General features: G+C 49.9%; 6 protein-coding genes across 6 annotated transcripts; 4 read left to right on the top strand and 2 right to left on the bottom strand.

Moving 5' to 3' along the window:
• Positions 1-4,270: 4,270 nt before the first annotated feature.
• Positions 4,271-5,704, top strand: BP5553_07100 (Uncharacterized protein; the record flags this gene model as incomplete). Its single annotated transcript, XM_032015723.1, has 1 exon — positions 4,271-5,704. One exon carries the CDS (start codon positions 4,271-4,273, stop codon positions 5,702-5,704), a length of 1,434 nt encoding a protein of 477 aa, XP_031867992.1.
• Positions 5,705-6,252: 548 nt separating this feature from the next.
• On the top strand, positions 6,253-8,110 carry BP5553_07099 (uncharacterized protein; the record flags this gene model as incomplete). The annotated part of the gene is made up of 7 exons (XM_032015722.1): positions 6,253-6,383; positions 6,445-6,648; positions 6,771-6,803; positions 6,858-6,932; positions 7,105-7,427; positions 7,678-7,924; positions 7,990-8,110. 7 exons carry the CDS (start codon positions 6,253-6,255, stop codon positions 8,108-8,110), a joined length of 1,134 nt encoding a protein of 377 aa, XP_031867991.1.
• A 519-nt stretch (positions 8,111-8,629) lies between these two features.
• Positions 8,630-12,319, bottom strand: BP5553_07098 (uncharacterized protein; the record flags this gene model as incomplete). The annotated part of the gene is made up of 7 exons (XM_032015721.1): positions 8,630-9,372; positions 9,440-9,502; positions 9,577-9,636; positions 9,696-9,755; positions 10,160-11,816; positions 11,878-12,142; positions 12,210-12,319. The coding sequence occupies 7 exons, from the start codon at positions 12,317-12,319 to the stop codon at positions 8,630-8,632; spliced, it is 2,958 nt and encodes a 985-aa protein (XP_031867990.1).
• Positions 12,320-14,126: 1,807 nt separating this feature from the next.
• BP5553_07097 (uncharacterized protein) lies at positions 14,127-15,641 on the bottom strand (the record flags this gene model as incomplete). Its single annotated transcript, XM_032015720.1, has 1 exon — positions 14,127-15,641. One exon carries the CDS (start codon positions 15,639-15,641, stop codon positions 14,127-14,129), a length of 1,515 nt encoding a protein of 504 aa, XP_031867989.1.
• Positions 15,642-16,454: 813 nt separating this feature from the next.
• Positions 16,455-16,991, top strand: BP5553_07096 (putative E3 ubiquitin-protein ligase RBX1; the record flags this gene model as incomplete). The annotated part of the gene is made up of 4 exons (XM_032015719.1): positions 16,455-16,583; positions 16,645-16,723; positions 16,773-16,843; positions 16,893-16,991. The coding sequence occupies 4 exons, from the start codon at positions 16,455-16,457 to the stop codon at positions 16,989-16,991; spliced, it is 378 nt and encodes a 125-aa protein (XP_031867988.1).
• Positions 16,992-19,436: 2,445 nt separating this feature from the next.
• BP5553_07095 (putative metal ion transporter C27B12.12c) lies at positions 19,437-21,404 on the top strand (the record flags this gene model as incomplete). The annotated part of the gene is made up of 2 exons (XM_032015718.1): positions 19,437-20,770; positions 20,825-21,404. The coding sequence occupies 2 exons, from the start codon at positions 19,437-19,439 to the stop codon at positions 21,402-21,404; spliced, it is 1,914 nt and encodes a 637-aa protein (XP_031867987.1).
• Between the last annotated feature and the right edge of the window lie 934 nt (positions 21,405-22,338).

The following is a 22,338-nucleotide window of genomic DNA, read 5'->3' as shown; positions in this document are numbered from 1 at the left end:
CAGAGAAACCTTCGCATTCATCCGATTTATTTGGGTTCGCAAACATCTCTCTCATCACTCATCTCTCCACATTTCGTTATCCTTCAAATTCTCGAAACCAACAAAACACAGCGATGAATCATATTAATAATATGGAATGCGCTCTAGGCCCTGGCTTGTATGATCTCAGTGCAGCCTTGACGCCCAACGACCGGGGGAGACACCGATGAAGACGGCCTCCGGCTTCCGACGATCGACTCAACTCCGTGGCCGCTCGCGTCCAGCGTGTTGGAAAGCAGCTGTTATTCTTCAGAATAATATATCAGAGTTTCGAGTCATCCACATTAGGTTATCCGCCTCGTATGCCCTAGAAAGGTCTCGCTCGATGTCTTGCAACTCCTCTAGCACGCAATACTTTAGCCAGCAGCATCTCCCCGGTCAACCTTCTGGGCCTGGAGAGGAGCCCTCTGGGGTGATTCGGAATCCATTTTGCAAACAGTCTCCCGGTGCCGGAGTCGGGTGAGCAATATGGACGACGACCGAGGGAGTTGGCTCCCAACCCGGGCCAAGGTCGACTACCTATCGCCCGGTGGCAAGCCCGACATCAGACTTGCGCGGAGCAACGGATGAGGGCCAATCGAGCGCCTGCACTCCAGCGTGACACATAGGTTGGCGCTTCGATAGGCCAATCTACGGACAGCGACCGTGGAGCTGGCATTCCAGTGTTGTACGACATAGCTTGACTTGGGGCGAGAAAAATCCACGACTGGCTGGCTGCTGGCGCCGTACAGCAAGCAAGGCACAATGCAGGCGCATGCTTCTCCGAAAGTACCTACGGCATGTAAGGTACCTCATACAAGACATGCACCATCAGCTTGCGCTGAAAGCAGGGCGTTCGACGTGCAGTACGTAGCATGACTCTTGGGCCTTCTCCCATGGCGTTTTCCTGTCCGTTTTCATAATGATGATGCCGTTCTCAGGCTATCTATGACATGACGTGACCGATACCTCTGCTCACACGTTGGCCACGCCCGCCTGAGGAAACGCATTTGGCACGCCATCGAATCCAGAAACAGAGGCAACGAAAATACTCAAACCCTCATGGAAAACCTCGTCTGGAACGACAGGGGGAAATATGTCAAACTAGAATATCAAACAAAGCGCTGTCAAGGGAAGTTAATCTGCATGCCGGAAGCTTTCTCCTGAGCCGACAATGAGGCCAGGACCTGCCAAAGCAACTGGGTTCGTTCCTTTCCAACAAAGTTTCATGACCCTGCTTGTCATGGGAGGGCTCAAATTCATGGTGCGCTTCCATATATTCTTAATGTCCTGGTCCATATTTTCAAGAGAGGTCGTATCTTGAGAGACAGTCAAATAGCGACCAATCCCTTTCCGGCCGTTTCCATATGATAATCACGTTCGGGAGGCTTCCGGCAATACCTGTCACAGCCCAATGGCAGTGCCCCTCAGGGTATAGATGTGCAGTTCTAGAAACGAAGCCGCGACGCATTATCAGGATTCTCAGATAAGATGCTTCCGGGACCTCCGAGTTAATGTCACACGAGGACTGTCTGGCCAATTTTCCGAGGGAGGGAAGTCATTTCTTGGCCTCCGAGTCGGACCGCAACATACGTTGAGCCTGCTCTGCACTCAACAGTTTTAGTGACTATCGCACATGGAGATCTTTCATGACATGTCTGAATATTGAGTGTGCCTTCAAACGTCAAGCGATCGAGTCTCGCCTTCTGCACTCTGACGTTCTCTACGGAAACTAGTCGGCATGATATAATATCTGCTGAGATAAGACAATGCAACCTTCTAACTATGCGAACTAACCTGCAAAGGTGCGCCCCATGTCGTCGAGGCATACTACGTACTATATTCCAAATATTGTACGCTCCTTGCAACAGCTACGCGAGCTTATCATCCCGGCGAGCGCCACTCTGTGATCTCTGACAGTGCTGACAGTACTAACCTCCAGCTCTCGTGCAATAGCTACGTGCTCTCGCAACCACTGGATGCTCGAACAACAAAACGTGCTATTATCCAAGGACAATCCGAGCTCAACCGCGTCAGCTTTGATTGAATCCCAGTGTGTCTTCTCGAGGCAACAGCATACCTGACTTACCAAATCGAGCAATCTACTCCCCCATCCTCTGCTGTGCGATTTCCCTCCAAGATTTACAAGCCCGTTTTTATCTTCATGGCAAGGTTCATCCTCGGCAAGTGGGGGATCCAGGCTGGTCACAATCATAGCGGCTTAAGCCCACCTGGCTTCAGCTCCCTATTCGTTGCAGATGAGCAACGATCTACGGTAGTACCGCCGTTATCCTCTCTAAAATCATATGACGGTCGGAATGCAAAACCCACAGTTCCGCTACTGTACCCCACGATCCAAGCCTAGCAAGAGTAGGTCGATGGCGGTCGGTGGCGGTCGATGGCGGCCAATGGGGCCGGAGAAAGTCCACTGAACCCCATGTCTCAGCGGCGCAGCGTCCATGCGCAGACAAGTCCAGATCCTAGTACCCGATTGCCCTAAGGAGTTGGACCTCTGATGTTGCTACGAGTACTGTTCGTCCGAGACAAGCGTCCAGATTCTAGAATTCGGTACCCGATATTATCAATCCACGCAAGCCACTAGGTCGACTAGGTAGACGAGGTCTCCCTACTGCAGCCCTGCCGAGGTAGATGGTAGTGCTATCAACATCTACATCTAGATCCGCACCGCATCCGCGTGCGGATACCTGTGCGGATACCTGTGCGCGGCTGAGACTAGGGAGACTGGCGTTGCTTGAGCTTCATGATCTTTCGTGCCGGGCTCCCCGTATAACTTTGCTCTGGGCAAGCGCCATATAGGCAAGTGGCCAATGATTGTTCGTGGATGGCAGATGCGTTCAGCCCATAAGGACTTGGTAAGGAGGCGGAGGTGCCCGATGCCTCCCAGTTTTCTGCTCGTTCTCCCCCATGATACTCCTCCAGTCGTGGGACTATACGAGTATAGGACTCAGCAGCGTAGCATGTGGGGTTTTTATTTGATCCTTGCCCTTGTTATTGAGTACTGTGCAGTTCACGGATCGAGAAAGCGGCCTCTCTGTGGACCGTGTCCACGCCCCTCCGTCTGATATCCAGCACGAACCGGCCATCACCCGTCAGCCATCGCCCATAGATCATCGCTCTGGTGCGCCACAACGCCATATTCCAACAACAAGCCAGATTCCGATTCGCGAGTCAAGGTTCCTCACAGCATCCCGCAAGGGAAGAGCATTACCCACTGCTTGTAGTAATTATTCTCTGTACGGTCCCCCTCAAATCTGGAATTCCCACCGTCTCCCCAAGTCCCAGCGAGCTGGTCCACCATGATCACTGAACTCCACCAGCCAAAATGGCTCCCTATCTCCTCTCTTCTTCCTCTTTCCCTTCCACCTTGCGAACTTGGTCTACTCCAAGCTTTTATCTAACTAACGGCTTAAGGAACGGCTCTTCCCAGTATATCCAAGAATCGCCCAAGAGAATCACGGCCACCGCTAAGCTCTTTAAGCCGTTTGAGACTTCTTTGGAAGCCCGCCGCTTGCGAACGCGGCGTCGCCTTTTCGATCGCTGGTAGCGCAAATGGTCGGTCACCTTATTTAGACAACACCATACTTCTTCTTGTGCCCCGCCAACTTCCTCTTCTGCATTGCAACCATTGACAAGATTCCACTTCCGTACATCTCCCGCGTTGTCGGGTTACGCGAGTCTTCCCCTTCTGGATATCGTCCAAATACGGTGCAGACCACGAGCTGTGGGTTGCATTGAGGAAGCCGAACCCTCTAAGAACGGAAGTGTGGACGAGAAAATACTAGGTTATCCTCACTCCCAACACACGGAAACTGCGTCTCGCGATCGATTCAATTGCGCCTGCCCAAGCATCTCCTGCCTCCTTCCGTTTTGGATCTGGAGTGTAAGAAGTAGCATCTTCTCTGGCCTTAATTCTACGGTTCAGACAACCATCGAGTTTCCTCTCCCTCGGACAGTCTCCAACCTCGTTGTCGCAACAGAGCTGGGAGGCCTATGCTATCAACGCATCCACGCCCTCGCACATTCAACGCCTTGCCATCTTGGCGGGAGCTTCCAATCTCTTTATCTTCGGTCTACGCTCACCCTTCTATCAACCTACAACGCGCTCGCCAAGTCTGCTTTCCGTCGAAACCACTTGTCAAATATACCTGTTACTGCAGGCAGATCCTCCCGCCGCTTCTGCTCGTCGTCCCCTGCAACACCATAGCAGGCACGCAGTTCTTCGACTCCAAATATGCCGTCCGCTTCACCTCTTTCTCCTACATTCTTCGGGCACATTGCCTCCACGCATGACGCCCTTCTATTGTTCGAAGCTTGCCTCAACGGAACCCTCAACCATGTCCCCCGTCGCCCTCACGATCGTGAACGTCCAAGTCTGATTAAGAGCGGTAATGTGTTCATATACGAGGAACACTCATCCGGAATCAAGCGGTGGACCGACGGTGTGCCCTGGAGCCCTAGTCGTATTCTGGGGAACTTCCTTGTTTACCGGGAACTCGAACGTCCCTTTCCCCCGGGCGAGAAGAAACGAGCCATGAAGCGTGACCGAAGGTCTCCTGTCTTGAGCAAATCCCAAGAGCTACATGGAGGGTGTACCAACACCGACACTGACAGTGGTTATGCCACCGGCTATGCCAGTCGTCCTCTTGACACCACTACCTCCACCTCTACTATGGACTTATCGTCGTCGAGTGCCCTAGATAGGGATACTGAGCGAGCTTTGATAGGCTCCCTTGTGGACTCCTACGGCTTTAAAGAGGATGGTCTTGTTAAAAAGACCGTAAGTGTGGTAGTTGGGGGGGTGTCCCACCATTTAGTTTCATACTACACCGTTGCCGATGTTATGAGCAATAGATTTACCACCCCCGCCAAAGACCCTAGGTTCCAACACATCACCCCTCGTCACGACCTCGTTGCCAAACAGAACTTCCGGACGCCAATCAATGAGGTGGATCCTATGGATCGAATGGAAGGTCGAGCTCTCTGCAATACCTATACTCATCTCCGCAATGGCTACGAGATGACGAACCAAAGCATATCCAGCCGAGATATGCAGCTACCTATTCCACCTATTTCATATGGGGCCTCCAGCCTGTATGGTAGTTATGGTCTTGGTGCCAATGCCGTTACTTATGACGGCCTCCCAACAATCCCGGCAGGCAACACCTATGATGGGCAATTTATTCCCGTGTCCGGGATATATTCAGCGCCTAAAACTGATAGCTATGGTCTCAATAGCTACAAACAACCACGGTACGATCCAATGGTCAATATTGGCTCTGACTCGGGCCGCAGCCAAGTTTCAAGTTTCAACACAAACAGCCTGCGCAGGGCATCAATCTTTGATGAGACCAACTCAGTCGATTCTGGCCTCTCGGTCGCATCCTCGTCTTCGTTGCCTTCAAAATTTAGCAGCGATTCTAGCTATGCTTCTCAAGGCTTGTACGGGAACTTCCGGGATAGCAACCAGTCGTCTCATAATGACGCACTCCAAAAGTCACTACCCAATCCCATTCCACCTGTCTTTTATGATCGACCAATGAGCAGCTATACTGCAGTGGACAGTTCAAGTTTGAAGGACAGCATGTGGCAAATAGGTAACGCAAGCCTCGGCCATGGGCACTACCTTGGGCCACAGCAGCAATGGGCCAGCACAGGGACTTCATGAGGGAGTGCATCCATCTTTCAACAAGGTTCAGGAAGAAAAGGTTATTTCGCTTTTTCTGGCACTCTCCTTGTGGAGCACACTCTCGTTTTAAACGGATCGCCTTTCGTCTCTTGGTCATACCTGGCATATGGTCGGACAGACGCTCACTAGGCGAATACTCAGACTTAAGGGATATCAACTTTAGACGGGAAGGCGTTTTAAAAAGTACCGGGGAATGAATGGCATGTCCTCACCTCCGAGAGGGCTCGCACACTATGTATTTGTCGAGAGGAAGGGAGAAGGCGAAAGAAAAAGAGAGAGTAGGAATACGTAACAAGCTTGTGGGTACATATATAGCGTGCCCATACAGTTATTTATTCTTAGAATTGCCTAAGGAGAGGAGAGTTGGGAGGCCATCATTCAAGACAGGGGTTGGGCGCAGAGGGAAGTCCGACGGACTTTAACCAGACACACCATAAATTCGAAATAATAACATCTTTTTACATCAAATTTGCAAAGCTTTTCAAAGCAAACTGAAGTCTTTATATCCGTATATACTACAATTCCACATGCCAACTTCCAACACTCGAATACCATCAACAATTGAGATATACGTAAGGTACCTTAGGTCACTGTGGCATGGAGGAGTCCACACAACCCTCGCAAGTTCCGGATGCGGCCGCACCAGTTTTAGCGTGACGTCAGTGTGGTCTGGAATTAGAAACAGAACTGCATGGACCCACATCAACAACCGAAAACAGGGGTCCATCTCCAAACGCCGCTTGGCAGTATAGACGCGCGGTTATTCGCGTAGTCGCGTCTCCCGGTATCCGTCCGTCGTCCAGTGAGACAATCGATGCAAAAGCTTCAATCTTGAGTCTCACGCCGCGCCCAACACCGCCCCAAGGTCTTTCTGGCAACAACAATTCTCTGCTCCTTGCAGAGCACAAAATGCGATGGGATCTGTATGTGCTTCGAGATGGACAAGAGGACTTCTGAGGGCATCTGTGAGCAGCCCAGGTTGCTCTTCAAGAGCAGTATGGGCTGGGGCGTGCCGATATAAGCACAGTTCGCTGGTGTTGTCTAGATCGAGGGTTGTCAGTGCTTCGGTTTCCTTGGGGTAAGATATTGAATTGAAAGGAGGCAATAGGATAACGTCTAACTGTGTGCTTAGACGAGGTGGAAAGAATTCTCTTCCGGGGAAGAGACTGCTGTTTTCAACGTCAAGGTTATGGGAGGAAGATCAAAGGTACGACATGATGTTCCCGAGATATTTCATCATTCCATTGGTGGATCCGAGCCATTCCTCGACGTCTGTGAGGGGGAAGACGGGACCTAGGGATAGGATTGGGCGTATTTTTCGTTGCTCACGTGACTTTAAATGCCCCCTTTTTATTATGTCTACTAACCACGTCTCCCAGAAACCCACCTCCAACTCCTAAAAAGCCTCTCCTCACTGCCCTTAAAAGCCTAACGCCGCGGGAAAATATCTACACAATCCCCAACATCCTGACATTCTCTCGTCTTATTGTCGCTCCAGTGATCGGATACCTGGTCCTGCACGATTACCACGCCTGGGCCGTGGGACTGTTCGCCTACGCTGGAATCACGGACTTAGTCGACGGGTATATTGCAAGGAGATGGAATTTACAGACTGTTGTGGGAACTGTGATTGATCCGATGGCTGATAAGACGCTAATGACTATCTTGACCGTCTGTTTGGCTGTTAAAGGGGCGCTTCCAGGTTAGTGATTCTTCTCGTTTTGAGAGCTTTGCTCGATTTTATGCTAAGTGGCTTCTCGCTCTGCAACTTCTTCCACTTTCAAGCTTCGTATTCTTTATATCCACTTCCACAAGTCTTCCATCTTCTCCAAAACCTTCGTCGTCCCAAACATTCGTTGCCTTCCCCGACTTCCCCAATCTAAGCTTCACACACAATGCTCTTTTATTCTACAACCTCTGCCCAAAACATCATTAACTAACACATTTCGTAGTCTGGCTCGCAGTCATAATCCTGGGTCGCGACGTTGGTCTTGGAATAGCAGCCATCTACTACCGCTGGATCTCACTCCCTCCACCAAAGACCTTCTCGCGGTACTGGGATTTCAGTCTCCCTTCCGCTGAGGTCCATCCTACGACCATCAGTAAATACAACACCGCATTGCAACTCGCGCTTATTGGAGCGACGACTGCGATGCCACTTGTGACTATGGATGTTGCGAGCGCTATGACGGCAATGCAGTAAGTACCTTTCTTCTTTATCTCTTTTCTGCGGGGTGTGTGGAGAAAACTAACAATTTTTAAAGGTATCTAGTCGCAACTACGACGATATGGAGTGGCGCCAGTTACATATACTCGAAAGATGCTGTAAAAATACTAAACCAGGACCAAAAGCCAAAGGAGCCGGAATCGAAGATGAAGCAATAAGACTTTGTACTGTTAAAGATACCATGTACTGTACGCTAGCATATGTATACCAGAATAACGAATCGATTTCAAGAATTTGATATCGAATGGGTATTCCTCGCTCGGTACCCACCATTGAAGGGTAGCACGCTTGGATGAGTCTTCATCAATCTACTAACCAGCAATAACCATATACCGCACAATAACATCAAAGCTCAGGGTAATGCACTTATTTCCAACTGTCGTCGCTCAATGGCTCCATCCAGCCTGCCATACCGTGTATCAAATATGCAACCAGCCCAACCGTCGACATGGCCGTAAAACGCATGCTATGGACGCTCGCTCGCTATAAACAGTAAAAGTGACACCCCAAAAGTACCCATGGCACAGCCATAGGGCATTCGCCCAATTCAGTGGGTTTATCGCTCCCCCAACAGCCAAAATATGATAAGCAAGCCTTGAGCTGATAACCGTTCAAAAAATTTGAAACGTTCTGCCTACCCTCCCTTTACAACCAAGCAGCGAATCCTCCATTTAGCCTCACACAAATTCCGGACTATTGGTGAGATAGTCGTATGGGTCATGGTGGTATGGAATATAATTAAACTGCGCCTGATAGCTTTGCTGGTCAATATATGCTGTAGCTGATGCCAAATGAGGCTGCCCATAATTGTAAGGGCTTTGTAGTGCTGGAGTTGGCTGCAAAGTTGGCTGGTACTGCTGTGGAAACGGCTGCACGTACATGGCAAGGAATTGTGGTACAGGAGGCTGCTGCCAATCTAGTTGTGCCGGAGCGGGGAGAAATGGCGGAGGGGCCTGTGGCCAGCATGCTTGAGGTGGAAGACCCTGTGAAAACGCTTGCGGCTCCTGCTGTTGGTACTGGAGCGACAAGGCCGTTGGCAAAGGCCGTAAAGCAGTGTTGAGGTTGCTGTCATTAGCAACCTTGTTCGCCTTGAGCCTTGCGATGACCTTATTATCTTCCTCCAGATGCTTGTCGTATATAGAGGGCCGACCAGACCTTTTACGACGGCGTTCAGTCATGCTTGTCTGGTTGGAAACTGATGGCTTCCGTTTCATGCTTTTTGCTCGCCTTACAGGAGTTGGGCTAAGAGAGATAGGGGAGGCTGAAGGAGTTGCAGCCATATGGTCTGCTCCAAAAGGGCCGGAAGGGTTGGCGGAAGGGGGTAGGATATGGCCGGATGTGGGATTTCCTATAGCCGGGTTTGACAAGGCTTCTGGACTGGATGTTTCGCCAGCGGACAAAGACTGGAGCAAGTGCGGGCCTAATTGCCGAGTTAGGGGTATAACGTAGAAAAGAGCTGGCGATGTGGGATACTAAGGTATGCTTACCAGAACATGGGGCGATGGGAGTATCCTCTAATGTATCGCCAGCTGTGAAGGGTTCTCGAGAGCCTAATCACCAATTTAGAAAATATGCATCTTGGGACAAAGCGACTGTCTCATATGATATTCTAGAGGTTACTTACTAGAGGAGAAATTGCCTACAAGCGCATCACTCTCCAGCGCCTCACTAGTTGACGGAGGCGCTTCCAGCCATGTCAGCAATCTTTCACAGGAAGGAGCCACCGTGGAAGGGCCTACTTACCAAACCAAGCCTCGCGGAGTGGATCACTCCATGTCTGCCCAGCTGCCGAAAATTGAGAGCCTATATAGGGATTTAGAGATCTTTGCTGCAAAAAGAGATCATCATCAACTCGGAAAGGGGTGTTGTACCCAATAGTGCCGCTGCACAGTTGCCGGGCCACTTTCGAAGTGCCAGCTTCGAAATTGGTATGATATAATGTTGAAAATCACAGATAAGGAGAGAAATTTAATCTGAATCTACTACTAAGAAAGGAAGTATGCACAAGAATGTCTGGGACGTTCCAAGAGATCAAACTATGCTGAAAACCATGAATTTTGAGGGAAGTATGCACATGAAATGAACTTTACTACAAATACATATGTACAATACCCGAATTTCATAGCCCTAAACTGAGCTAGTAGTACATGCAGAACCCGCAGCAGCCAGCCAGGTCCTAATGTTACATAGAGTTAGGATTACCTAACTCTGACGATATTCCACGCCCGTGGTAGCCCTCTCCGCGCTGGCAGCACCGTCTCTCAGCATCCGGTTTCTCGTCCGCACGTACGCCAACAATCTGACAAGTCCGGAAGGAGTCATGCCTTCGATTCGTCGCGCCTGCCCCACGGATTCAGGCTTGGTAATATGAAGCAGAGACTTCTCGTGCATCGAGAGGCCGTGAATTTTATCGTAGTCCAAGTCAACAGGAAGCTTTAGATTCTCGTCTTTCTGGAAGACTTTCATAGCAGCTGTCTGCTGCACAACATAAGGGGCGTATACCGACTCAATCCAAACCCTATTCTGAATATGGGGATTGAATTTTGTGACTTCCGGAATGACCGTAGCCATATCGGATATGGTAACATCTGCCAAACGTAAAACATCAAACGCCGTCCTCCGTGAGGTGTCATTGGCAACCTTGAAGCCGTTGCTTAACCAGACCGGGGCGCTGGCAGACTTCTCTATTAGGGCTGACTTAAGGGCTTCCATCTGTGCCAGGTCATCTTGAAAGGAAGACCAACGTTTATCGCCAACGATACCCGCAGTTCGTCCCTTTGCAGTAAGTCGTAAGTCGGCATTATCTGCTCTGGCACTCATCCGGTACTCGCTGCGTGAAGTGAACATTCGGTATGGCTCTGAGACACCCTTCGTGATGAGATCATCTATCATGATGCCAATGTATCCATCACTGCGGGATAACACCATAGGGGGAAGCGAGCGGGATGCCAAGCCAGCATTTATTCCAGCAACGATTCCTTGTGCCGCTGCTTCCTCATAACCTGTGGTGCCATTGATCTGACCCGCTAAGAAGAGGCCCTGGATAGCTTTCGTCTCCAGACTGGCCTTCAGACTCCTTGGGTCCACATAATCGTACTCCACCCCGTAACCAGCTTGCAGCATCGTAACATTCTCGAGGCCCTTAATGGTCTTCAGGAGCTGTTCCTGGGCCTCCGCCGGGATGGTCATGGAAATTCCATTGGGATAGATGACATCGCTGTTGAACCCTTCTGGCTCAAGCCAAACAATATGTCTCTCTTTATCAGCGAACCGTATAACCTTCGATTCAAGAGATGGACAGTATCTAGGTCCCTTGACAGTTTCCCTGATATGGATGGACTTGTCAAGGTTGGCTCTGATTACATCATGCGATGCCTCATTTGTATATGTAGCATAGCAAAGTAACTGATCCTTGACCGTCACTGACTGGTTGAGGTAGCTGAAGGGCGTTGGCGGGTCATCTCCATGCTGAGCTTGAAGTGTACTGAAGTCGATACTGCTTTTCGCTAGCCGTGGGGGGGTGCCAGTCTTCAATCTTCCAAGTTTGAAACCAGCATCCTTTAGTGATTTGCTCAAGCCGAAAGTCGCAGCTTCTCCCATGCGTCCGGCGGGATGGCACTCCAGGCCAATATGAATTTCCCCCCCCAGGAAGGTACCAGTGGTGATTACCACTTGGTTCGTAGGGATAATCTCGCCCGACTCCAGTCGCACTCCTGTTATTTTTCCTCCTGGGGCATCGCCATCATCGCGCGCCACGATAATATCTGCCACGCTGCCAGGCACAATCGATAGATTAGGATACGCCTCTAATTCTTCTCTCATATGTTTCTGGTAAAGCTCTCTATCGATCTGCGCCCGAGGTCCCTACGAAATATTAGCAGCATTCGACAACAGTTATTGTTCGCCGGGAGGGAAGCAATTATACCCAGACCGCCGGCCCTTTCTTTCGATTCAACACCTTGAATTGAACACCCGCTTTATCGATTATTCGGCCAGCGACACCATCGAGCGCATCGACTTCCCTCAGCATCGTCCCCTTTCCGATCCCTCCGAAACTAGGGTTGCATGAGCACACCCCGATGTTGTCGAGCTTTGGGGTGATGAGCGCCGTCCTTGCGCCTGAACGCGCAGCACCCGCGCATGCTTCTGAGCCAGCATGTCCTCCTCCGATTACAACGACGTCGTACGGCCTGGTGATAAGCACAAGTCAGAGATGCAATCGACGACGGTTTTGGGGGCAAGAGGGGATTTAAATACCTGACACCCTCAGCGACATCAGCAAAGTGTCGCCGTTGCAGACCGATGGCCCGACATTGGGCACTACGGAACCACGATCTGCGGCCCCCGGATACCACTGTTCGTCTCATGTTGGCATTGTGAAAATGGAATACCACCTCTCGAAGTTGACGTTTTTCTGGCGAGGCTGACTATCGGCATTGAGATTGATCTTTTTTGTCGCGAATCGCAGACGCGGCTGCACTCCCGGTCCGGCCCCCTGTAAGCGGTGGCAAAGGGGGGAGTGTTCCTGCTTAGTCATAGTGGCAGCAACAGAGACGATGTTGTCGAGAAGTCTTGAGAATCATTCCATAAAAGGGGAAATGCCTTTATATCAAAGATGTATTGAGCGGCAAACTGTTATGTCAGACCCGAGCGGATCGGGTTGGAACGAGTGTCTCAACGGACCAATAAACTCAAGTGAACTTCTGGATGAGAGTCCAATGCTGGGTGAACGCCTGGGTATGCCCATTAAACCGAAAGTCATCTAATAGATATATATATAAACCCCAAACATAGGGTTATAGGGCGTGCTAGGTGATGCAAGTCTTTCGAGGAATTAACTCTGATTTACAAAAGTTGTCGATATTTTAAACCTCTCTATATATTCTGTTATGATGTAGCTCATAACTTCGTAAGCTCGATTCATATGGCTACACAGTGCAATCGATGTTTTATTTCACGGTTTCCAAGTATCGGTCTCTTGGTTGGGCAAAGATAGAGATCTGAAAAGTTTCAATTAGTACATGCAACTTAGTATATGTACGTCGTAAGTCATAAAGGTAGCGCTGGATAGTCAGGTGGAAAGTTTTACATGTTTGTAACTAAATTTGGCAAGACTTAAAGGGCATATAGTTCAAAGGAGGGATAGCTGATTGAACGGTTCTGGCAAAGTCGGGCATTTACGCGAAAGGTCAAGGGCTATGGGACAATTGGCCCCCAAAAAAGGGTAGAAAACCCGAGTGTGTAGATGTATACATGTATATATCAAAGTCACTAATACAAATATTCTAATCACTCCAGCATGATCTATTATTGGGAATGCTCATCAACTAAATAGCAGAACGTTTAAAACAATTTCGATCACACACTTCACCGTTGAGAGAATGATAGGGCATCGCAGACCTAAAATACATGCGAAAGCTCATCGATAAGGCTATAAGTATCCAAATATCTTCAGTGCTTGAGCTAAAAATCTTAAATATTTATTAAATATGCTAGGTCCTGACTAGATAATATAGTCAGGAGGGGGCGGGAAGTTGATCGCTACCTTGATGTCTTATGACATCAAAAATCGACACGGATGGTTATCTAAGGGTTATTATAATTATGTGGTAAGGGCTTATGGCAGGGTGGATTATAGATAAACCCTAGCGGCAGAGAAAAGGCATATGGCCTCTCTCGAATTTCTACGAAGACATCACTCACTACATCTCTGTCTGTATCAAAGTTATGGGAATTGGTTGTCATTGACCCTGACCAAGACCTATGTCCCGATCAAAGTAGTTAATGGTTATATCAAAACCAATCCCCATCCTCCATAGGCGTCCATACTGATCCGTTCATTGTCGTCTACTAGAAGACCTATTTCCAGACGTATGCCTCTCAACTTATCTATGACAAAAGAAAAAAGTTTGCAGAATGTGCGGTCGGTTGTTTCAAGACAAAGGAAATTCTCGCCATCAAGTATCCTTAAAAGTATAGAGTGAGAGCAACGGTCTAGGCCGACCACGCTCTCCCAAGGCCGATCCATATGTCTCCTACACAAAACTCCTCCAATCCTTTGAAAAGAGTACCTATGTAGAATATCGTAGATCCCAAGTCACGGCTGCAAAACCAAGCAGCCAGACTTTTAACGCCAATATCCTGCCAATACAACGAAATTCATTGCTTCCTATATTAAGATCTCATAAAGCCATTATTCGTACCGGGAATATGTGGAACTCTGCCACTAGCATAATTTGGCACACTTCCTGCCGTCGTAGATTTGATGGGTGCTTCTGGGGCACAAGGGCTCCTCGCTGGGTCTAGTTTTAATATCCTACGAAGACTGTCTTCCATTCCCTGAAGATCAGAGGTTCCATTGCCAGATGAAGCGCCATATGGTGATAATGCAGGAGGTGAGGTCGCATGAGAAATGTCATGGCCAGTAGGATTATTCGGATTAGAGGGCGAAGCATTTCCATAGTTTCGGGAAGGGGTGATCGAATTTGAATAATGAGTGTTGCGATCAGGTGTCTTGGTGGGAGTAACCTGTTGCCGCAAGTTGGAGGAACGCACTGTATTTCTAATAGTACCATTTGACGCGTTTCCGTTATGAATTGGGGAATAGTTGTTATAGTGCGGGTGCGAAGATGAAGCAGGTGTCAGTGGTGAAGATCTGGCCGCAGTAGCATTGGTTGCCGGGGGTGGTGAAATGTTGTGACCGGAGAATAGATATGCCTTCAAGGCTTCAGATCGTTCAAGGGCTTGTTGGGAGTCAACACGGTTGGGTTTGCTTGTAGATTTGGCAGCATTGATCCTCTCGGAGTAAGGGGTAGAGAATGCTGGCCCAATAGGTGTACCTGGGTTATAAGGGCCGTCCAGGTCCATGGCAAATATACCACTGCCAGAGGGCTTAGAGGCGTGGCCCTTGCGGGCATGGTTAGGATTGGTTTGGGCAGGCGGTGTCTGGGCATCCAGTGCCGACCGAGGGGGAGGTTGAAAAGGTCCAGAGGGATCCCCAGCTATGTGTGCAGACCCAGCACTCTGTGCTCGTGCCTTTTCCTCCCTGTCTGCCTTGAAAAATAAGTCGAGTGGGGACTCTTCTCTCTGAAATCTTCTGCCCGAGGACGGTGCGGCCGGCGGTGTGCGCGATGACCTAGGCTGCGCCAGATCCGCCTCCTTCGCCGCTTTGAGAGCTTTTATTCCAGGGGATTCCGGCACTGATTTTGAGTAGAAGCTCGGTATTGGTAGAGCTGACGGAGCGGGCGATGCGTGGAAGGTAGCCCCGGCATAGACGGCATTTGACGGTGTGTTTATCGGCTTTGAGGATAATGCCGTTCCCGCCGACTGCACTCGATTCAGAGGGGGAGTAGTTCGGTCATTTGCTTTCACGGCAGGCGAAGTCATGACATTTTTGGGGCGGTTCTTGTTCTTGCGAGCCTTCTGCTTCGATCCAGGCTCGCGAGCGTTCGAGTTGTTGGCGTTTTGGTTATGGTTTTGGTGTTGGTTATCCCTTCGAGGGGTACGCGGGGGTGTAGTGGGTTGCGTAGGGTAGGCGCTCATTCCGGATTGCCCGTCCTGAGAATGGCCTTGGGTATTGAGGTGGTGAGGGTTGTGTGGATGTTGTGAAGGAGGGGATGCAGAGTGCACCGCAGCAGCACTTCGAGTGTGACGATGTCCTCTAGGGAGGATGATGTCTTCTGATGACATGGCGTCCTTGGCTTGTAAATAAGCAGCCGTTGTAGGAGCTCAAGATGATAACAGGTGGAAAGTAAACTGAAAATTCGCAGTAAAGCGCTGCACAGGACGCGCGGCAGCTATGTATGGCTATGCGGCAGCGCCGTCTGCAGATCGTAATAGCAAGGCACAGGTTGGTCTCAGTCGCTCGGGGTAGAGTGATGGGTGTCGTAGAGTTGGCTTTGGGTGTGCGCGGGTGTTGATCTGGGTGATGGATTTGCACTGGTCATTGTTCATTGTCTATTGTTGGATATCTGGAAGGCGACGGGTGATAGCGGATGGAGAGTGCGGTGTCGTGGGAGGTGTGGTGTGGTGTGGTGTTGGTGTATTTGCGATAAAAGGATGAGGGCAAAGGACGGCGAGGAGGCTGGCGGCTGGAGAACGAACGATGAACGAACAACGCCCGACGACGTCGACACTTGACGCGGCTGCACGCTCGGCTCGGCCACCGTAGGGCATGGGGAACCCGTCCACGCCCAAAAGGTATCTTTACGTGCACCTCGTACCTCTCCTGGTATTTCCATTTCGACCTCGAACTCTTGAAGGACTCCAGAAGTAGTATACGCCAGCAGCCCTATTTTGCTGAGTATTCAAGGCACATTTCTGTACAAGCAATCTAGGCCTAACTAGTCCGTTGACCTTCTGGTACCTGCGTACTCGAGTTCCGCCATCGGTACCGGGATACCTTGGTGCGCCTGAAAGGATCCCATCATCACCACGAACTAGAACTACCGCCGTCGCGCATTTTGCTCTCGTTGTCCACACTCACAATACTCTCGTCTCGTCATGGCAGACGTCCAGATGACAGATGCTCCTTCTGGATCCTCAGCGCCCGTCAAGAAGGCTGCTGGTAAAGCTAAAGCTGGCCCCTCAGACGGCGCAGTAGAAGGCAAGAAGCGCTTCGAGGTCAAGAAGGTGCGGGCACTTTGATCTACCAGGCTGGCTTAGGTCACTATAGCTGCTAATATTGGGACAGTGGAATGCGGTAGCTCTATGGGCCTGGGACATCGTCGTCGACAACTGTGCTATCTGCAGAAACCACATTATGGATCTCTGTAAGTGTAGCTATGTTATAACTTTTGGGGCTCGTCTAACATCTCAAAGGCATTGAATGCCAGGCAAACCAAGCATCTGCAACCAGTGAGGAGTGTACCGTCGCGTGGGGCATCTGCAATGTAAGTTGAAGAGCTCCCTCCCCCGCTCTATTCAATGCTGATCGTTTAGCACGCCTTCCACTTCCACTGCATCTCCCGTTGGTTGAAGACCCGTCAAGTCTGTCCCCTCGACAACCGAGACTGGGAATTCCAGAAGTATGGCCGTTAAGCCGTTGCGGGGGAGGATTATGAAACCATATATGATGAGAAACGGACCACGAACATTAGATGATGAAGGCAATCCTGGAAGCAGAGTATTGCATCGCACACGGCTGCGTTTACACTATAGCTTGCGGCGCAAAGGGCTTATGGAGGGAATCCCAAAGTGACGGCGTTCACCAGCAGGTATAGATTCCGACGACATAGCCATCTCTGGAATATGGTCTCAATAAAAGATGATGATCTCGGGTATCCATGTGCCATGTTCTCAATTAAAAACCCCTCCCATAACGCCGATGCTAGTACGATATTTCCTACATGGCTGATCACCCTATAACCTGTCCATCTACCGTGATCCCTTGCGCACTCTTCTCACGTCCTCCCACTGGTAGCCATTTGACAGGATTTCGGTTGTAGAACGGCCAAGGCGGTACAACGATGAGCGAGGTGAACAGCAGCCCACCGAGGCCGACTTTGAGCGTCATTTGGATGTCTTGGAACAGGTAGCCGCACAGGAAGGCAAAGGCCTGCTGCTAATTAGCTGATGTACATATAATCGGTAGCCCATTGAGCCTTACGCCAGTTAATGAAAGTATAAACGTTGACAGCAGCTCCACCATTTCTTGCCCTTCGAAGTCCTAGTAAAGGTAAATGTTAGCGGGACCAATTCAATTCCTATGCGGGGCGTAAAATGTGGACAAACAATTTGACCCTCGAAGATATCCCGAGCCTTTTCTAACAATTGATCGGCCATGGTGCTCTAAAGGGAGGGGCGGGAGGTTGACGGGGTTGTAGATTCTTCGCGTTGATGCTCCTGTTCCTGTTCCTGTTCCTGTTTCCGTTGCTTGGTGCTTGAAGCGTGTCTGGCCTTTCGGGGTTGTCACGTGATGGGAATGAATGGGAATCTGGGGAAATGTGGCGAATGCGGTTCAAGCCACGATTGGATTCTACACGGGCGATTGGTTTGGTAATGACCAATGTTCTATAGGTGCATAATGTACTTGTACATGATAGGAGGCACAAATACAAAAGGCAATGTAGTAAAGGATTCTGTACGCCAAATCTAATCAATTCCCGTGGCTTTGTATCGTGCAAGGCTTCTTCAATTCCCTCCTATCACCGGCTTATTTTGCCATTTGAGACCTGGGGATTTAGGGCAGTAGGTATTCTGGCTACAGGTACAAAGTACTGTACAAGCTAGATTATTAGCATTAGCAGTCCTCCGTCCCACACAAGTCATCAAGACATCTAAAGGCAGGACATCTAATTATAATTATTAAAAGCCTCAAAAGCGCCGCCAAGCAGCAATTGACAAGACTTTCCTTTAGATAAATGAGACATCGGCCCATATTATGCATATGTGCCCGAACAACCCAATATTAATTAATCCTCTCCCGGCGATCACCGCACAAAGGGCAACTTAGCTTTCGGTTACGACATACCAAGGACCAAGTACGAAAGGACTGCTCTCGGCCTTGCGTGCAGCCGCGAGAGAGCCAGCCTGTGGCGCCGCTATAGGCTGGGAGGCCGTCCGGTTTTCCTGCGGCGACTCCACTCGCTGCGAGAACGATTACTTGGTACGGAGACGGAGACGGAGACGAACAAACAAAACATCCTGCTTCAAAATTCTTCCCAGTCGCCCCATCTTGCTGCAACTCCTCCTCCTACAACCATCGGTTTCGATCACTTCAAACCCTTCCTTTCTACCTAATCCTCGCCCTAATTCACTATCCTCTGGCAGGTAATCAATCACGATTGACTTCAGAGGCAATCGCAGCCTCGGTCCAGCTCCTACGCTTACGTGCGGCGGCCAGCCCCGACGAACCCTCGTCACCAGCGTCATTGCGTCAAACTCCCTGCGCAGAAATCTTCGACGGCTGAATTTCCTTCCTCCTCAACCCCCCTTCAACACCACCTACGATACCAAACTTCCAATATCCTACCTCTAGGCGAACTACAACCGCAAGAGCTTTCCCACCACACAAAACAACCTCTCCCCAAACTCTACCGCCGTGGGCCCCCCATTCATAACAACCACCAAGTTGGCGGGACTCGTACTCCTCCAGTTTTCCTTCATCCGTCCGCTCCTCGGCCCAAAGAGCTGGGCCTATTGCGGAGGTGACAAGAAGCCTCCATAATTGGTCTTGCTGAGCCTGGAAACACTCATTGATCAACAAAACAACACAACACACCACATCTTGGGGCTGGACGGGTCCGCTTTCCTACCTTTAGGAGCCGTACAGGGGAAACCTGTGCAAATCCCTCTATCGAATTGACGCCGACACGCAGTGGGCGCTCGGTGCAGCCCGCTTTATAGCCCTGAGAGCGCTTTTTTTTTTCTAAATCAACTCTATGTGAGTAGACTCCGCTGGTAAAGAGTGGCGTGCAAGTCTGACTGTTTCCAGAAATACACAAGCCGTACAACTAAGCTCTCCATTTGCAGAGCCCCAGCACAATGTCTGACCACGAGGACCACACTTTCGATACTGGATACAGCACGCCTGTTCCTGAGCTCGATGACCACAGACACCAATCGGCATCCATCCAGAAGTCACAATCTAGACGTGGCACTGTTGACACGGTTCATAGCGTCAATTTCCGCGCCGGCCAGCGTCCCGAACTGTCCCTCGTTAACCGAGGACTACTACACACGGGTGCCAGGGACTTTGAAGAAGCGGTAATGGATGACGAGGACGATACCGGGATCTCCCCCGGTGCTGACCGCCATGGAGGCAATGGTAGAGGCCGCCGTGGGACGGTGGATACCATCGACCCACGATCAATCTCGCCGCCCAATTCGGTCAAGGCCTTCGCTGACGCCCGTCACCGCGAGCGGGAGCGGGAGCTCTCCGCGTCTGACCCGAGTTCTGTCAAGGCTTTTGCTGAAGCCCGACGTCAGGATGATTATGACCTCCGCCGGACTATCTCTGGTGCTAGCCACCGCAGCGGTCGGAGCAGACTCTTTACCCGCAATGACGATGCGAAAAGTTTTGTGGGGTCTGTGAAGTCTGAAGCTGAAGAAGATGTCTGCTTTCCACTTCATGCAATAGGAAACAAGAACAACCTCCAGATTGATTTCGAGGCTCTGGAGGACTTTATTGCTGAAGAAGCGGCTCGCGAGAAGACGCAGCCCCAGACGCGTGTATTCCCTGATCTTCGCAAGCCGAAAGCTACTCATCCTTCGACGGTGGCAACCGCGGATGGTGATTTTACCCAGGTCATATCTGATGACTACTCTTCACTGAGTGAAAAGGAAGCCGAAACTGTCTTAGACGAGCATGCAGAGCCGAATATCAATGGTAATGATATCAACCGGTTCGAGTTCTTTTCTACACAAGGAGAAGCTACCATCCATGCTGCGGAATTTGGAGATCTCATCTTGCCTGGAGAGGCTGTGAGCAACCTCTTCACATTCCCCCCAGGCGAAGAGGAAGAGGAGGGTGTCTGGTGGTTGAATATGAACAACCCAACTGAGGATGAAATCCGTGCCATTTGCAAGGCATTCGGGGTCCATCCGCTCACGATCGAAGATATTGGAACTCAAGAATCCCGGGAGAAGATCGAGCTCTTCCCATCTTACTACTTTGCTTGCTTCCGCTCCTTCCACGTCAAGCAAATAGACAAAGGACAGCAATACGAGCCGTTCAACATCTACGTGGTTGTTTTCCGCGAGGGCACTCTGAGTTTCAGTTTCTACCCGAATCCTCATGCTGGTCAAGTTCGAAAGAGAATCACGATGCTGAAAGATTATGTGGCCCTAAGCAGCGACTGGATCTGCTACGCTTTGATGTAAGCACCCACTCCCCCCAATTGGCATGTAACGTTGTTCTAATAGTATTGCAGTGACGACATCGTTGACTCATTTGCCCCTGTTATTACCAGGATTGAGCATGAGACTGACAGCATCGAAGATGGAGTTTTTGTTGCTCGCCAAGATGACATGCATTTTTTCCTCCAAAGAATTGGCATGGTTCGCAAAAATGTCATGGGCCTCATGAAGCTCTTAGGCGGCAAAGCCGACGTCCTCAAGGGATTCACAAAGAGATGCAACGCAAACTACAAGGTCACTCCTCGTATGGATATCGGACTCTATCTTGGTGATATCCAGGATCACGTCGTCACCATGATGACCAGCTTGGCTCATTTCGAAAAGATGCTCTCCCGGTCCCACAGCAACTACCTCGCTCAGCTCTCAATCAATAACATCGCTCAGGGAACCTACGTTAATAAAGTCCTAAGCAAGATCACGTTGCTTGCATCCATCCTTGTTCCTCTCAATCTGGTCTGTGGTTTGTTCGGTATGAATGTTACTGTTCCATGGGAGCAGAGTGGATCTCTTGGTCCATTCTTTGGAATTTTTGGATTCCTGATTTTCTTCACTTGTGCGAGTCTCGGGTTGGCCAGGAGAATGAGATTTATTTAGGGTAGAGTCTAGATTACAGAGAAGGTTGATGATGGTACGTGTACGGATGAGATTTGCTCACGATTACTATGTCATTACGATTAGTTGGTCAAGCGCTCAGTAATTATGTTGGATGTTTCCTTGCCTGAGCGCATCTTGGGTATGCAGTAGCTGTTTTTTGTACTAGATGTCTATAGAGAATATAAAATACACAGATAGCATCTAATATTTGAGATTTCTGCTATAACAGGTGGATATTGGCGTAACTCAGCAAATACCGAATACCACATCCATTATAAAGGTTATATCTAACTCCTAGATGGCCTTTCTAGCCCGTGAAATGACATCCTATCCATTCAAGTGTAAGAAGCCGGTGTAGGTGAAGGTAGATCACATGATCAGAAATCTGCACCTGCCTGGTCAATCATCGCATGGGCCAAGCCAGCGCGCATCACAAAAAATCGTAGGCCTCAAGCTCTCTTCTACCATCTAACTCACCATAACCCCCAACTCCAGAACAAACCACACAAACCAGCTTCCGCACCAATTCCATACATCCACCAAGTCAAATCCCTCCCCCTAATCAAGATGGATCACGGAACCTCGTCATTGTCCCAAGACCTCGACCTCTCGAAGCTGTCGGATAAGGATAAGCAGGAGCTCCAACAGTTCATTGTGAACGAGAGCCAGAAAGCCCGGATTCAGCAGTGTAAGCATCTATCCCGCTCCTCTTCATCGAGCTNGGATAAGCAGGAGCTCCAACAGTTCATTGTGAACGAGAGCCAGAAAGCCCGGATTCAGCAGTGTAAGCATCTATCCCGCTCCTCTTCATCGAGCTTCTCCTGCCTATACCGGGGCCCCGTCTACATCCTGTACATAGAGCGTTGAGGAATTCCCATCCAAGTCCGGCGCGAATATCTATTCGCAGTGTAATATGCGAGAGAGAGAGAGAGAG

This window comes from Venustampulla echinocandica (genome assembly GCF_003357145.1).
Source record: "Venustampulla echinocandica strain BP 5553 chromosome Unknown scaffold_5, whole genome shotgun sequence".
Lineage (NCBI taxonomy): Eukaryota > Fungi > Ascomycota > Leotiomycetes > Helotiales > Pleuroascaceae > Venustampulla > Venustampulla echinocandica.
Note: the sequence above shows the minus strand (reverse complement) of the source record. Positions and strands in the feature narration are given on the sequence as shown.